This window comes from Jaculus jaculus, chromosome 3 (assembly GCF_020740685.1).
Source record: "Jaculus jaculus isolate mJacJac1 chromosome 3, mJacJac1.mat.Y.cur, whole genome shotgun sequence".
NCBI lineage: Eukaryota > Metazoa > Chordata > Mammalia > Rodentia > Dipodidae > Jaculus > Jaculus jaculus.
This window is the reverse complement of record NC_059104.1, coordinates 61441089-61454788: the sequence shown is the minus strand read 5'-3', so window position 1 is coordinate 61454788 and position 13700 is coordinate 61441089. Positions and strand designations below refer to the sequence as shown.

At 39.7% G+C, this 13700-nt stretch overlaps 1 protein-coding gene across 5 annotated transcripts in view; it reads right to left on the bottom strand.

Moving 5' to 3' along the window:
• Positions 1–13700, bottom strand: part of Dgkh (diacylglycerol kinase eta) — a 233189-nt gene that overhangs the window by 20232 nt on the left and 199257 nt on the right. For all 5 annotated transcript variants that reach the window (XM_004650996.2, XM_045145808.1, XM_045145805.1 and 2 more), the window contains 4 exons: positions 7993–8100; positions 6346–6459; positions 6007–6141; positions 4710–4867 (listed from right to left, as the gene is read on the bottom strand). In XM_004650996.2, coding sequence (XP_004651053.2) covers positions 4710–4867; positions 6007–6141; positions 6346–6459; positions 7993–8100 — 515 coding nt within the window. The remainder of the gene's footprint in view (positions 1–4709; positions 4868–6006; positions 6142–6345; positions 6460–7992; positions 8101–13700) is intronic.

Sequence of the window (13700 nt, the reverse complement as noted above, 5' to 3'; positions counted from 1 at the left end):
GATAGATGACTTATTGGTTAAGGTGCTTGCCTGCGAAGCTAAAGAACACAGGTTCAATTCCCCAGTACCCATGTGTCTGTGGAGTTTGTTTGCAGCAGCTGAAGGACCTGGTGTGCCCATTCTCTCCCCATCCCCCCTTTGTCTCTCTCTCTCTCTAACAAAAAAAATTTAAAAAATTAAAAAATTAACCAATGAACAGCTGAGATTTGCCTAAACATACTGTTTCTTGGTTTGTATAAGGAGGCTGTATAAGGAGTCAGCCAGGAGATTCTCCTGTGCGACCTCTTCTGGGGTTGGGGTATTAGATGCAATAAAGACTGATCTTTTGCCTTTTTTGGTAGTCCAGGGTGAACTGTAACACAAAGATGGAAACAGCAACAGAAACGGTGGTTTTGGAAGTGGTCCCTTGGGCTCATGAACAGATTCTCATTGTCAGTGATGGGTTACCAAAAACCCGCCTTGCACTGGATTTTCAAGTTCAGTCCATTAGCAAGTGTTGCTTGACTGCTGAAGAAGGAGCAGCCAATCTTCCCAGCCCCAGGCTGTCCTCATCAGGAGGTGATCACACTTGCCAGAAGCCCACGTTTAAGTGGTCCTGGCCATACTCCATGCCCAGTTCCTGGGCTACACTGCTACTCTGGCTCCTGAGCATCACAGTTGCACCCCAGCTGCTGAAGGGCAGTCCCAGCAGAGGTGGGTGGCTTGAGTTACCACAGCAATGGCCAGTGAGTTAGAGAAAGGGTCAGGCAAGAAGCTACTGAACAGTTCAAGAGCACGCAGGGCAGGAAGGAGGGACTTGGGTAGAAATAGTGAGAATGATGACAGAACAGAGAACCAATAAAATGTGCTTAGAGCCAGAGATGAGGACCTGCCATAAGAACTCCAGAAAGCTGTGGAGTCTTCAGAGCAAAGGTGTCCCCAAGGCAAGAGCTATGACACTGGCTGCCGTCAGGGCTTAGGGTCCTGATACTCAATGCCTGCAAGTAGACTATAACACTATAAGGTGCCAGTTGCTGCTGCTGCCACCTGCTGCCAAGCATGGGAACCTCTGCTTCAGTGTCAGCCATGAGAGCCTCTGCCCTGGCTAAGTCCTCCCTCTGTCTCTAATGTTGAAGAGGCATAGCCTGTGCTCACTAACCTCACTGGCTGGTAAGAACCCAGCTTACACTGCAGACTGGTTTTAACACTCCACAGATTTTTCAAGCACTGATTCAGAAACTGGTTTGGTAGGGATTAAATACCTCAGAAATTATAATTAGGGTTTTTAGTTATGCCACAGAACTTGTTGTAATCTTGGTTTCATTCTGAGGTGGCTTTAGTCTCAGGAGCTATACTTTCAGTCATTAGACAAATCATAATACTGGCCATCATTAAAATTCCCTCAACTTCAGCTGTTTTTGTATCCCAAACAAGAATGTGGGTGGGCTGTACCTCTCTAGGGTCCTGGTGGCCTTGTTCGGATTTTACAACTCCCAGTTTTGGATTCTTAGTTATATCACAGTCCAGACTTTTTCTTGGTTTCTGGAGTCTTTATAGACTTTTGGTCCATTTCTGGGATTTCAGGTTAGTGCAAACTTTGATGAGTGAGTGTAAGAACTTATTTGGTATGCATTTATACAAACTTGCCATCTAGAGCAAACATTTGTATATAGTTCATACCTAATGATATAAAGCCCTTGCTCAAGTGGGAACCTCTTAGGACTTCCAGGCAAGGTTTCCTCCCTGGCTGAGAAAGCAGCTGTCTAAACTATGTTTCAGTTTTCTCCAAGGTTAGATTTATCCTCTATCTTTCTTGAGTCCTGTCATATGCCCTGTCCCCCCCAAAAACCCTGCTTATTGTCAAAGATCCCATAGTGAATTCCATTCAAGTTGGCCACAGATAGGTGAGCATTCACATAAAATAAACAATATTATATACCTAAAGTGTGATGACCCAAAATTGTCGGCATATTAAAGGGCATTAAAATTGTTAATAATTGCACTTTTCTGCCTGGGTTCTTGGCCAATCAGGACTGTCTATTTTTGGTAGCTACTCAGTCTAGATGTTAGTACTTTGGCATGCTCAGAATATAACATAATTGGGTCTACCTGTTGGGTTAAAACTTTAATTATTATGTGGTCATAAATGCAAAAAGGGTTTTTTTTTTTTTTTTGAGGTAGGGTTTTTCTCTAGCCAAAGGTGACCTGGAATTCACTATGTACCCTCAGGGTGGTCTCACACTCATGGCTACTTTCCGACCTTGGCCTTCCCAAGTGCTGGGATTAAAGGTGCATGCCATCACACCCAATGTTTTAGATTAAAAAAAAACACACACACACACAAACTAACTAAAACTGTGGTTCAATGAAGGGATTAGAAGTACTTTGTAAAATATTTTAAAGAATACTATTATAAAAACCATTTTAAATTTCTAAGAGAGGGAGTATGCTAGACATAAACCAGCAGTGAAGAGAAAGATATAAAGAAGGTTAATGAAAATGGGGATCTCCTTTTGAAGGACAAAAGAAAGAGATTATTTAGGAATAATGGATTTAGTAAAGTGAGTGTTTTTGTTTTTGTTGTTGTTGTTCTTGCTTCAAGAAGGATGGTGCTGTTTGCTAAATACTAAGGGAAATGAAAGCAGCTGGAGTCCTGCAGTTTAAGACTTTTTCTTCTCTACCCATAGTTTCTATCCAAGTAGAACAAAAGTACCCCCAGGCAGCTAAATGGTGTCACTGGAAAGTAGAAAGAGTCACAAATACAGAGATTTATTTACTTATGTACTAGGGGCCAAATCCAGGGCAGGTGTTCTATCATTAAATTACATTCCCAGTCCAGAAATTTATCTTCTTCTTTGAAACTTCAAATATAACAGGGTAGGGGAACAGGATGCCAAATGCTTTATAAGTATCATCTGGTTGAATATTCACAGCTACAGCCTCAGACAAACTGAGAACAGACACAGCCAGTGATAGCGCTAGACTCAGTCATCCCTATCTGGGAGCTGAGATTTAGGTGAGAAGTCAGAAACTTTTCATGGCTATTCCTCTCTGAAATTTACCTCTATTGTAGTGACCTTTAAAAGTCTCTTTTATATTCATCAAATTTTCTAAAAAATAAAATATTCAGGCTGGAGGCTTGATTCCCCAGGACCCACGTTAGCCAGATGCACAAGGGGGTGCACATGTCTGGAGTTCGTTTGCAGTGGCTGGAAGCCCTGGCGTGCCCATTCTCTCTCTCTGTCTGCCTCTTTCTCTCTGTCATTCTCAAATAAATAAAAACTTCAAGAAAGTTCTTCTTTTCCTATCTACTAATATTAATTTATGTGTGGTCTCTAAATCTTTAGTGTATATTTTCAGAAAGTGGTTCTATGTTTCTATTTATTTTATCCCCTCCCCACTCCATCAATTCTCCTTGGTAACAACATGGTTAATAATCAGGCTTTTTCCATACATAAACATTTAATTACAATTATAAGGCAACATGTAAGTGGAAAGGAAAAGAGTACTATGTTATATGGTACAAGCTAACTTCAGTATTTCAAGCATAGTAAGGTGTAGACTAAGCAGATGGAGAAACAGAGTGGGAGGGAGGGAAGAAGACAGAGAAAGAAAGAGAGAGAGAGAGGAAGGGAGGGAGGGAAAGATATGCTAAGAGAGAGAGAGAAATAAAATCTGATAGAAGAATAATGGTTGAGGCTATGAGAGGCATCAAGTTAAAAAAGCAAATGCATCTCTTATTAATACCAAGAATAGCAGAAATGATGTTAAAAGAAAATGTGGGCTAGGCAATGGCCCCGTGGGTAAAATGCTTGCCATGCAAACATGAGGACATAAGCTTGATCCCAAGAATTCACATAAAAAATCAGTGTGGGCTTGAGAGATGGCTTAGTGGTTAAGGCGCTTGTCTGCAAAGCCTAAGGACTCATGCTCGACTCTCCAGGTACCACGAAAGCCAGACACACAGTGATGAAAGCACACAATGTTGCACATGTGTATAAGGGGATGCACATGTCTGGAGTTCAAATGGAGTGGCTGGAGGCCCTAGCACACCAATTCTCTCCACCCCCCCCCCCGCTCTCTTTCTCTCTCTCTCTCACATTAAAAAAAAAAAGTCACTTTTTAATAGAGTGTGGTGCTTTATGCCTCAGCACCGAGAAGGTACAGCTGGAATTTCCTATGGCTCACTGACTGTCTAGTTAAATTGGTGAGCCCTAGGTTCAGCAAAGACAAGCAACTGAGGAAGATACCCTACATCAACTCTGGCCTCCACAGTCACATGCACACACATCCCCACACACATATAAACACACACACACATACACTACATACATGTATACATACACACCACATACACATACTACATATGCAAAAAAGAAAAAGCTAGAGAGATGGCTCAGTGGCTAAAAATGCTCACTACACAAGCCTGGCAACTAGAGTTCAGATGCCCATAACCCACATAAAGCCAGACAAGTAACACATATATCTGTAATCCCAATGCACCGATGGCTATAGAAGGCAGAGTGAGGAGAACCCCTAGGCTCCCAGACCAGCTAGTCTGACCTTCACAATGGCAAAACAGTGAGACTGTCTCAAACAAGGTGGAAGGCAAAAGGCTGCAACCTGGGGTTCTTTTCTGACCTCCATACATGTGCCATGGTACATTCACCACCCCCCCCACACACACACATAGCAGTTGGCTAGCATGAGAAGGTGCAGAAGCATTGTACCTAGTGATGAGCTCCTCAGCAGCCTGGGAGCACAACTGCATCTGTGACACCTCTTCCATTGCCAGGTCATGCTGGATGTACAGATTAGTTCGAAGAACTGATTTACTGGAGTCACACTTCTGTTTATCTTCCCAAGACTTTAGAGTACTTTCAAAAGCCTAGTTAAAACCAGGATGGCAATGAATAAATGGTTAGGTTAGAGCTACAAGACCCAAATTAATGTATATACAGAAGCAAGAATTTGAAACTATGATTGTTTTTTAAATGCAACTAGGATGTTAGTTAACAATAATATGCTACTCTATTGGCTCGTCCAATGCAACAAATGTGCCATAACACAAAACAGTAATGGGAATTTATGTGTGCAGTAAGGAGGAAGACATATGTGGGAGTAGAATTGGAGCTCTATGAACTTTCTGCTCAATTTCTCTGTAAACCCAGAAGCAGTTTTAAAAAATAAAGTACCTAAAATAAAACTGAATAAAAATATTTTCATATTTTAAGCAAGTTAAACGTCACATTTCTAAAGTGTGCATGTGTGTGTGTGGTGCATGTGTATGTGTGCATGTATTTGCATGTGCATATATGTGTTTGGATGCCTCAGGTTCTATCCTCAGGAATGCCATCTATCTTCTTTGAGACAGGGTCTCTCATTGGCCGGAGGTTTGCCATGTAGGATAGATGGGCTGGCCAGCGAGCCTCAGGGCTCCTCCTGTGGCTGCCTCCCTGCCCCTGAGGCTACAGGAACATGCCACCATGTTGGCATTTCAAGTGGGCACTGGTGATCTAACTCATACTTGTAAGGCAAGCACTTTACTAACTGAGTTATCCCTTCAGCCCTAAATATAGTACTTAAGAATTTTAATCCTTTTCCTTGTTTGATATTTTTAATAATCATTACAGATTTTTTATATTTTTTTAAGATTTGTGTGTGTGTGCATGTGCCATGCACAGTGCATATGTAGAGGACAAAGAACAATATTCAGGTGTCAGGCCTTGCCTTTGCTCTTGTTTGAGGCAGGGTGTTAGTTGTTTTTTCCCCCTGAGAACATTGGACAAGATGGCCCAAGAGCTCTGGGATGCTCTTAGACTCTGCCTCCCATCATCACAGGAGCACTGGGATTGCAGATATGTGTGCTACTTACATCTGACTTTTATCTGGGTTCTGGGAATCCAAATTCTGGTGGTCAGGCTTGTGCAGGAAGCACTTTTAACCACTGAGCTATTTGCCCAGCCCCCATTTCACACTTTTTAAAACTGCTTGATGAAATTCTGGAATAATATCTTTATTACATACTCTGTCCCTGGTCAGCATCTGAGCTCTGTTTTTGTGCACAATTTTGATAATCCCTGGAGGCTGAACCCATGCTTCACCATCCACCTGCACCGGGACTCCCTCATCGCCAAATATGGTGATCTTAACTGTACGGCACTGAAATAAAACAAACAAATTATTCGAGATTACAGATCATCCTGAGAAACTGACAGTCTGCATGCATTCAGGCTTAAGATTACTCCATTCTGTGGAGGGAATGCTGTGCTTTACCACGGATGACATAATAGCAACTGGCATAGCAAGAGAGCCAGCATTTGACACAAGCATACCCAGTGTGGCGATTCAACCGCAGAAACCAACCTGGGCTATTCGGTGATGCTGCAGCTTAATGACTCTTGACACTGCCATCTGCATGCTATCAAATACTGCAACAACCTCCAGAATCTTGTCATCAAACGATGGTGCAGTAAATATCTAAAAGCAAAAGTGCCATTACCATTTCACCAAAGGTTTAGGTATAGTGGCATGTCAAGCTATGTACACCCTATAATACATATGCATGAAAAAACATAACATAGAAAACAAAAATGGAAAGTATCATAAAATGGTAATCCAAAAAACAAAAATCACTGAAGGTAGCTTTCAATATTACATGAATACTTATACTCATAAAGCACTCTGAAGATTTATCTTGCTACAAATGTGTTATGGACTTGTCATGCGTCATTCACATGTATTGGTAAGCTGATGCACATAACTTCTGGAAATCCAAAAACCCAAAAGTTTATAAAGTATCTTAAGGTTAAAGCTAAAAAATGTGTACTGTGATCATGTATGGTTGACAATGTGATCATGTGAACATGTACGGTTGATAATGTGATCATGTGATCATGTACGGTTGACAATGTAATCATGTGATCATGTACGGCTGGTATGTTTTAGAGGCAAGCTTTTAAGGCATAAGGCGGTGTGCTCGTGCCTTATATATTTTTTAATTATTTATTTATTTGAAAGGAAAGTGAGAGAAAAAGAGGGAGGGAGGGAGGGAAGGAGAGAGAAATGAACACATCAGGGCCTCTCGCTTCTGCAAATGAACCCCAAATGCATGTGCTACTTTGTGCATCTGGTTTTACATGGGTACTGAGGAATCAAATCCAGGTCATTAGGCTTTGCAGGCAAGTGCTCTAACTGCTGAGCCAACTCTCTAACCCCTGCCTTATATCTCAATATGAAAACTTTTCAGGGTGTTCGAGAGTATAGAAACAGAAACCTCAGAGGGCAAAAATTAAGTACTTGTACTTCATCATTGTTACATGCATGTTCATAAAATTATTTAAGAATTTACATTTAGGCCGTGTCACTGTGTTCTTACTGTTATGGAAAATAGTGCAAGTCAAAAAATATTAAGTCTGAAGGAGTAACCTAAAAATATCAGGACATGAAGTTATTAATACTGATGATTTCTGGTAATTTTTGTGATGAAACTGTCTGGATTTAAGCCCTTCTTTTCTACTTACTAAGTGGAAGCTGCCTCCATGTTTCAAAGGCATAAATTAGGGTTAAAGTGTGGAGAGATGGCTCATAGGTAGGAGTACCTGCCATGTCAGCATGAGGACCCAAGAGAACCTGAGACTGACTGAGTTCAATCCAAGCACCCAGGTAAAAGGCTGGCCACGGCCATGCAGGCCTATAACCCCATCCCTGTGAGGAGCAGAGACAGGAGAATCACTGGGGCTGATACTCAGCCAGCCTGACCAAAAAGACAACTCTATATTTAGTGAGAAACTGTCTTGAGGAAATAATACAGAGGAGTAATAGAGGACACCTGACGTTCTTCTCTGGCCTCCACACGTTTGCACATAAGACACAAGCATCTGCATGCACATATGTGCATAGAGCACACTATGCCTACTCACAAAAAATAAAAAGCACATTAAAAAACCAAAGTATTTCCATAGTTTAATTATGACCAAAAAGCACACTTTGTACCCCTGTTATGCTACTTACATCATCCTCTTTGGTTCCACCCCAGAAGTTGGTGCCTCCGGCATAGCTCGGGATGTTCAACACCGCTATGCCTTGCAAACTAGGGAGAGGAATATACTGCCCATCACACTGCAAGGGAAAAAGCTTGGAGGTTAGTCTGTAATACCAATATGTGGGAAGTGGAGGCAGGTATGTTGGTAGTTAAGGGCCAAGCTTAGCTACATATGAAATTCAAGAGCAGGATGAGCTACTCTAAACCCCACCTCAAAAAGGAAGGAGGAAAGGGAGGGAAGAAAGGAGGCTGAAAGGAGGGAAGCTTGGCAAAACCACTCGTTTAAAATACCAAAGATACAAGGTGAGGGAATGAAATATAATAATGTTTGTTCTCCTGTAAAGACATTTTTACACATTACAAAGGTCTTTATATTATTTTTTCTTAATATAAAAAGTTTGCAAAGTATTAAAATATATGAAGCAGAAACTGTTATAGGAAATCTCTCTTCTTTCCTACCAAATGAGACAAAATTAGAACATTTCCTTCTTTAGTTAAAAGTCCTGAATGATTGTAGTAACAAAGTAGTGGGTCTGACAAGTCATCCTTCATGGTATCAGTTGAATGGTGAAGTGCCCTTAACCTTCTCAGATGAAAACAATACCTACCTCACAAAGCTGAAAAAAAAAAAAAAATCAACAAAATTCAATTACTATAACCAGTACCTATACCTAATTATAACTGAAGTGAATTAGTCACACACAAAAAAAGCCAAACATTAATTGTTTTAAAAAGAATACAGGTTATTAAAATATTTGAAATAACCAAAAAATATAAACTAAAAATAATTTGCTCTGAATTTTGTTTTTTAAAAGTTATTTGTGGGCTAGAGATACAGCTCAATTGGCAGAGCACCTGCCTAGCATGAACAAAGCCCTGGGTTTCATCTCCAGCACTGCTAAGTACAACCAGGCACGCTGGCATATGCCTGGAATCAGGAGGTGGAAGCAGGAGGATCAGCAGTTCAAAGTCATTGTTGTGTACATAGCTCGTTCACTGCCAGACTGGGCTATATGAGGCCCTGCCTCCAAAAAAGTTCGTGTTCTTCATGTTATCTTAGTACTTAAAGGGTACAAGACAGGATACTATCATAGGTTCAGTTATAAACAGAACAAATTGACACATGTACATTAGGCATATTAAAAACAAAAAGCCACTCTTCTTAAAGACTGCTTAAATTTTAATGATTTTCCCCAATTTTATTGTCAAAAGCATTTGTAATGTAAAAATAGCAACTGTGTTGTAATATTATTTCTGCCTTCCCCATCATTGCAGGAGGATTCATAGAATCTCACTTATGGTTCTGAGATTTGGGTTTACATAAGAATCACAAGTGTATATGTATATAGTTATTTTCAATTTACACTGTGACTTCACTGAATTTTCACAACAAAACTACAGTCAAAGGCTTCCTTTAGCACATATCAAAGTCCAAACATGAAGTCAGTCTTCTTCTATAACATAATTTCCTCCCATATTATACACTCATTATTGGAAGGGAAATTCTTTGGTCACAAAGGTGAAAACTTTTTGCTAAGGACTATCTCCAAGGAAGAGCATCCCCAAATCTACGTCTCTTCTCCAGCTTTATCCCAGTTGAGCCAACAGCAGGGAGATGAACTGACTGAGACAAGTGGCTGATTGTAGCCTGTTACACTGAGGAATACATCTTTTCTTTGCTTAAACTGTGGCATTTTATAATTTTTTTTTTACTTCTAAAATATTTTATTTCTTTGTTTGAGAGAGAGAGAGAGAGAGAGGAAGAGGCAGAGGGAAAGAGAGAATGGGCACGCCAGGGTCTCCAGCTGCTGCAAATGAACTCAAGACGCATGTGCCCCCTTGTGCATCTGGCTTACATGGGTCCTTGGGAATCGAACCAGGGTACTTAGGCTTTGCAGGCAAACAACAAAGCCTTAACAAAGCCATTTCCCCAGTCCTCTTTATACTTCTAAATGTATATTAGCATACTTTCCATTTTTTACTCTACTAATTTTAATTTCTTTTTAAAAATCATTTAACATTTTCAGATAAGATATGTAGCACAGGTTGGTCCAGAACTCTCAATTCTTCTCCTATCCATATCAAGTGTTCTTTTACAGGTGTTAGCCACCAGGCCTGACTCATTTCTCATACACTTTTACATCAAGGGCTTTTAACTAAACGTGGGGTTCACCAATACACTCAGGGAGACCTGCTGATAAAAACAGATCTCTTTATGTTTACTAACCTATGAAATTGAGCCTTACCTTCTGTTACAAATGTAGGTAGAAAATCAGATATTGTCTTCATTATCAACAAACTGATCTTTTTTGACACTATGGTGGTTTGATTCAGGTGTCCCCCATAAACTTATGTATTCTGAATGCTAGGTTCCCAACTGATGGCAATCTGGTAATTGGATCCTCCTGGCGGTATTGCTAGGGGCTTGCTTATGGGCGTTATAGCCAGCTTCACCTTGCCAGTGTTTGGCACACTCTCCTCCTGCTTTTGCCCACCCTCCGCTGTTGTTTTCCCCTGCCATCTGGAGCTTTCCCTCAAGTCTGTAAGCCAAAATAAACCCTTTCCTCCTATAAGCTAACTGTAACAGTAAAAACTGTACTGAGAAGTATAGTTATTGCTGCTAGAAACCTGTCTGTGGCTTTGGTCACTTGGAAATGATTTACAGGAGAACTAGCAAAGGATTTGAAACCTTGACCTAAGAGGCACCTTGCAGTGCTATAAGTACACCTTGATGGGCTATTCTGGTCAGAGTTGAGAGACCTGAATGCAGTAAGAATTAAGGACACTAAGTTTTGACTTATGAGGGGAAGAAAGAGCTTTGCCTGGACCAGGATAGAAGCAGTTGGTATGACAGGCTTGCTGTATGACTATGTTTTATTAAAATAAAGAAATAAATTTATAATAAATTATAATAAAATAATAAGTTAGTTTCTAAGTATATATATTTTAAATAATGCATTAAAATACTTATAGAAAGAAAGGTTCCATAGTTTCACCAGAACGCCTAAGGTCCATACCCTCAGAACCTTTTAAAATGGAGAGCAAAAATAGCAGTTAAGAAATGTGCCTTTTTAAAAAATTGGACCATGAATAAAATCTGAGGCTCTTCCATTAACAAAGACCATTTGGTCATCCATATTCTAGACAGCTTTTGAACCTTAAAAATGGCTGTCCACAGGACATGATAACATAGCCCAACATACAATGGTACAAAAGCATATTCACATAATCATTTAAATTTTACTCTAGATACAGTATCCAATAAATTGCATGAGAGTCAACATTTTGTGTAGGCTTTGGGTTAAACCATTTTGTCTCTCTCTAGGCTAAATAAGTATTTCTGAGCATGTCTAAGGTTGGCAAGCCTAAGATAAGTTGTTTGGTAGGTTAGGTGTATTAAATGTTTTGTTTAGTTTTTTTGTGAGATAGGTTCTCACTATGTAACCCTGGATGGTCTGTTACTTTTTATATAGATCAGGCTAGCCTTGAACCCAGAGGCAATCCTCCTGCATCTGCCTCTTCAGTGCTGCTCATAGGAGTTAGGAGTAAAGTAACGCTATGTTGGAGGCAGTGAGTCAGGGTTACAACCCCCAAATGAATAACGCATGCCCTGACAGAGCTGATGAACAGAGATAAGAAGTACAGAAAGCAGAGTTGGGGAAATGGAAAAAAAAATCCAAGAAGCCCTGAGTCATGCTGTCATGTAGGTCAAGCAGGCCACACATACAAAGTAAAGGATCCTTTGTCTATCTCATCAACCTATCAGGGACCCCCACAAACATTCTAAGTAATCAATCTAATATAGAGGCCTAATTTACATCCTTAAGGGTATAAAATTCCTCATCCAAGTCACTATGAGGCTCTCCAAGAATCCCTCCCAGTTCACCTCTCCCAACTCAGGAGTCTTTCTCCTTGACTTTCACTTTCTGATTAACTTTCACTTTCTTGCTTAACTGGTCCTTCTGCCAAATCTAAGCAATCATTCTTTGTGTCAAAAGATAATAAATTTGAGGGCTGGAGAGATGGCTTAGCAGTTAAGGCATTTGCCTGAAAAGCCAAAGGATCCTGGTTCAACTCTCCAGGACCCACATAAGCCAGATGCACAAGGGGGTGCATGCCTCCAGAGTTTGTTTGCAGTGGCTGGTGTACCCATTTTCTCCCTCTCTCCCTCTTTATCTCAAATAAGTAAATAAAATATATTTTTTTAAAAAGTCAATACATTTGAGAACCACTGGCTTGGGGAGTTTTAATGACTGTTTAGTATCTAATATTCTAATCCCTTAGCTAAGCCTGTTGGAGCTGAGGAAGTCTCCCTCATACTCAAAACCCACAACACTGGGTTTAGAGGTATGTGCTACCATATTCAGCTCTGAATATATTTTTGAGTCATCTTTTTTTTCACTGACAATGAATTTGTGAATCTCATCATAAGTTGAGGAGCATCTGCACTTATCAAATTATGCTAAATGGTCATTAGCCTATCTATTTCTGCCTCAAGACAGGGCCATGTACTGTGACAATCAATAGGGTAAACAAAGATGAATACAAGTTTCTACCTGTTCTTAAGAGGCATACAGACTGGGGACATGGATCAGAAAATGAAGGGTTATAATATAATACATAGGAGTGCACATTAACCTGAGAGGTTAAGGCTAGGTGAAGGGCATTTGTAAAGTGAGCCTTCCTGATTTCTCACCTCTTCACCTAGTAGTCTCTGTCTTAATTTCATAAGCAATTATAAATCTAACCAACTCATTGTATACATTGTATTTTTAGATTGGCAGTGTATAATGGGGTTGTTTATTACATCATTTAGTTCACAATGATTGACTCACCTAGCAAGCCCACATTATAGGGTTACAATAACACCAATATTGCTCGGTTGCACTCATTGATCAGAGCAATTAAGTCAAGATTTATTCATTTTTTTTTTTTGTTTGGATGATGGTATGCTTTAATAAAACTATCTGGTTATAAAAGGATATAAGACTGGACATGATTATCACTATAAACGATAAGACTTGAGCCAATAGTCAAAAAAGAAATTCCATAGTAATTGTCCATTTTGAGCATATCTTCAACCTACTTTTTAATGTTTTCATCTACTTATTTATGGGGGGGGATGGGCATGCTGGAGCCTCTAGCCACTGCAAGCATAACCACATGCTTCTGGTTTACATGGGTTCTGGGGAGTTGAACCTGGGTCCTTAGGCTTCACAGGCAAGTGCCTTAACCCATCTCTCCTGCCCCTCAACCTACTTTTTCCTGATATTGAAAAAAATTAAGTAATTTTTGTTGTCTTTAATTTCTACTTATAGTAGTAAAAAAATCTGAAAAATTAAAATGGTTATAGTCTTTTTCTTTTATAAACCTGTGAGAAATAATTGGAACAAAATATATATTAAATTAAAATATTTAATCAATTATCATATTATTTTAGGGATTTTGTGAAACTTTAGGCATTATAGAATTGGATCAGGTTTTTAAAAATTTAAATAAAGTCCACTAAAGGGGCTCTATTTTTTATGGGTTATTACAACCCCATAATAGCCCCAGTTTTAGAGTGAGAATGATAAGTCTGTTTGTTATTCATATGCACTGTCTAGAACCTCCTCTAGAATAAAGTTGATAATTACACCCATTTTATCTTCTTAAGTATTTAATTACTAATCAAGAA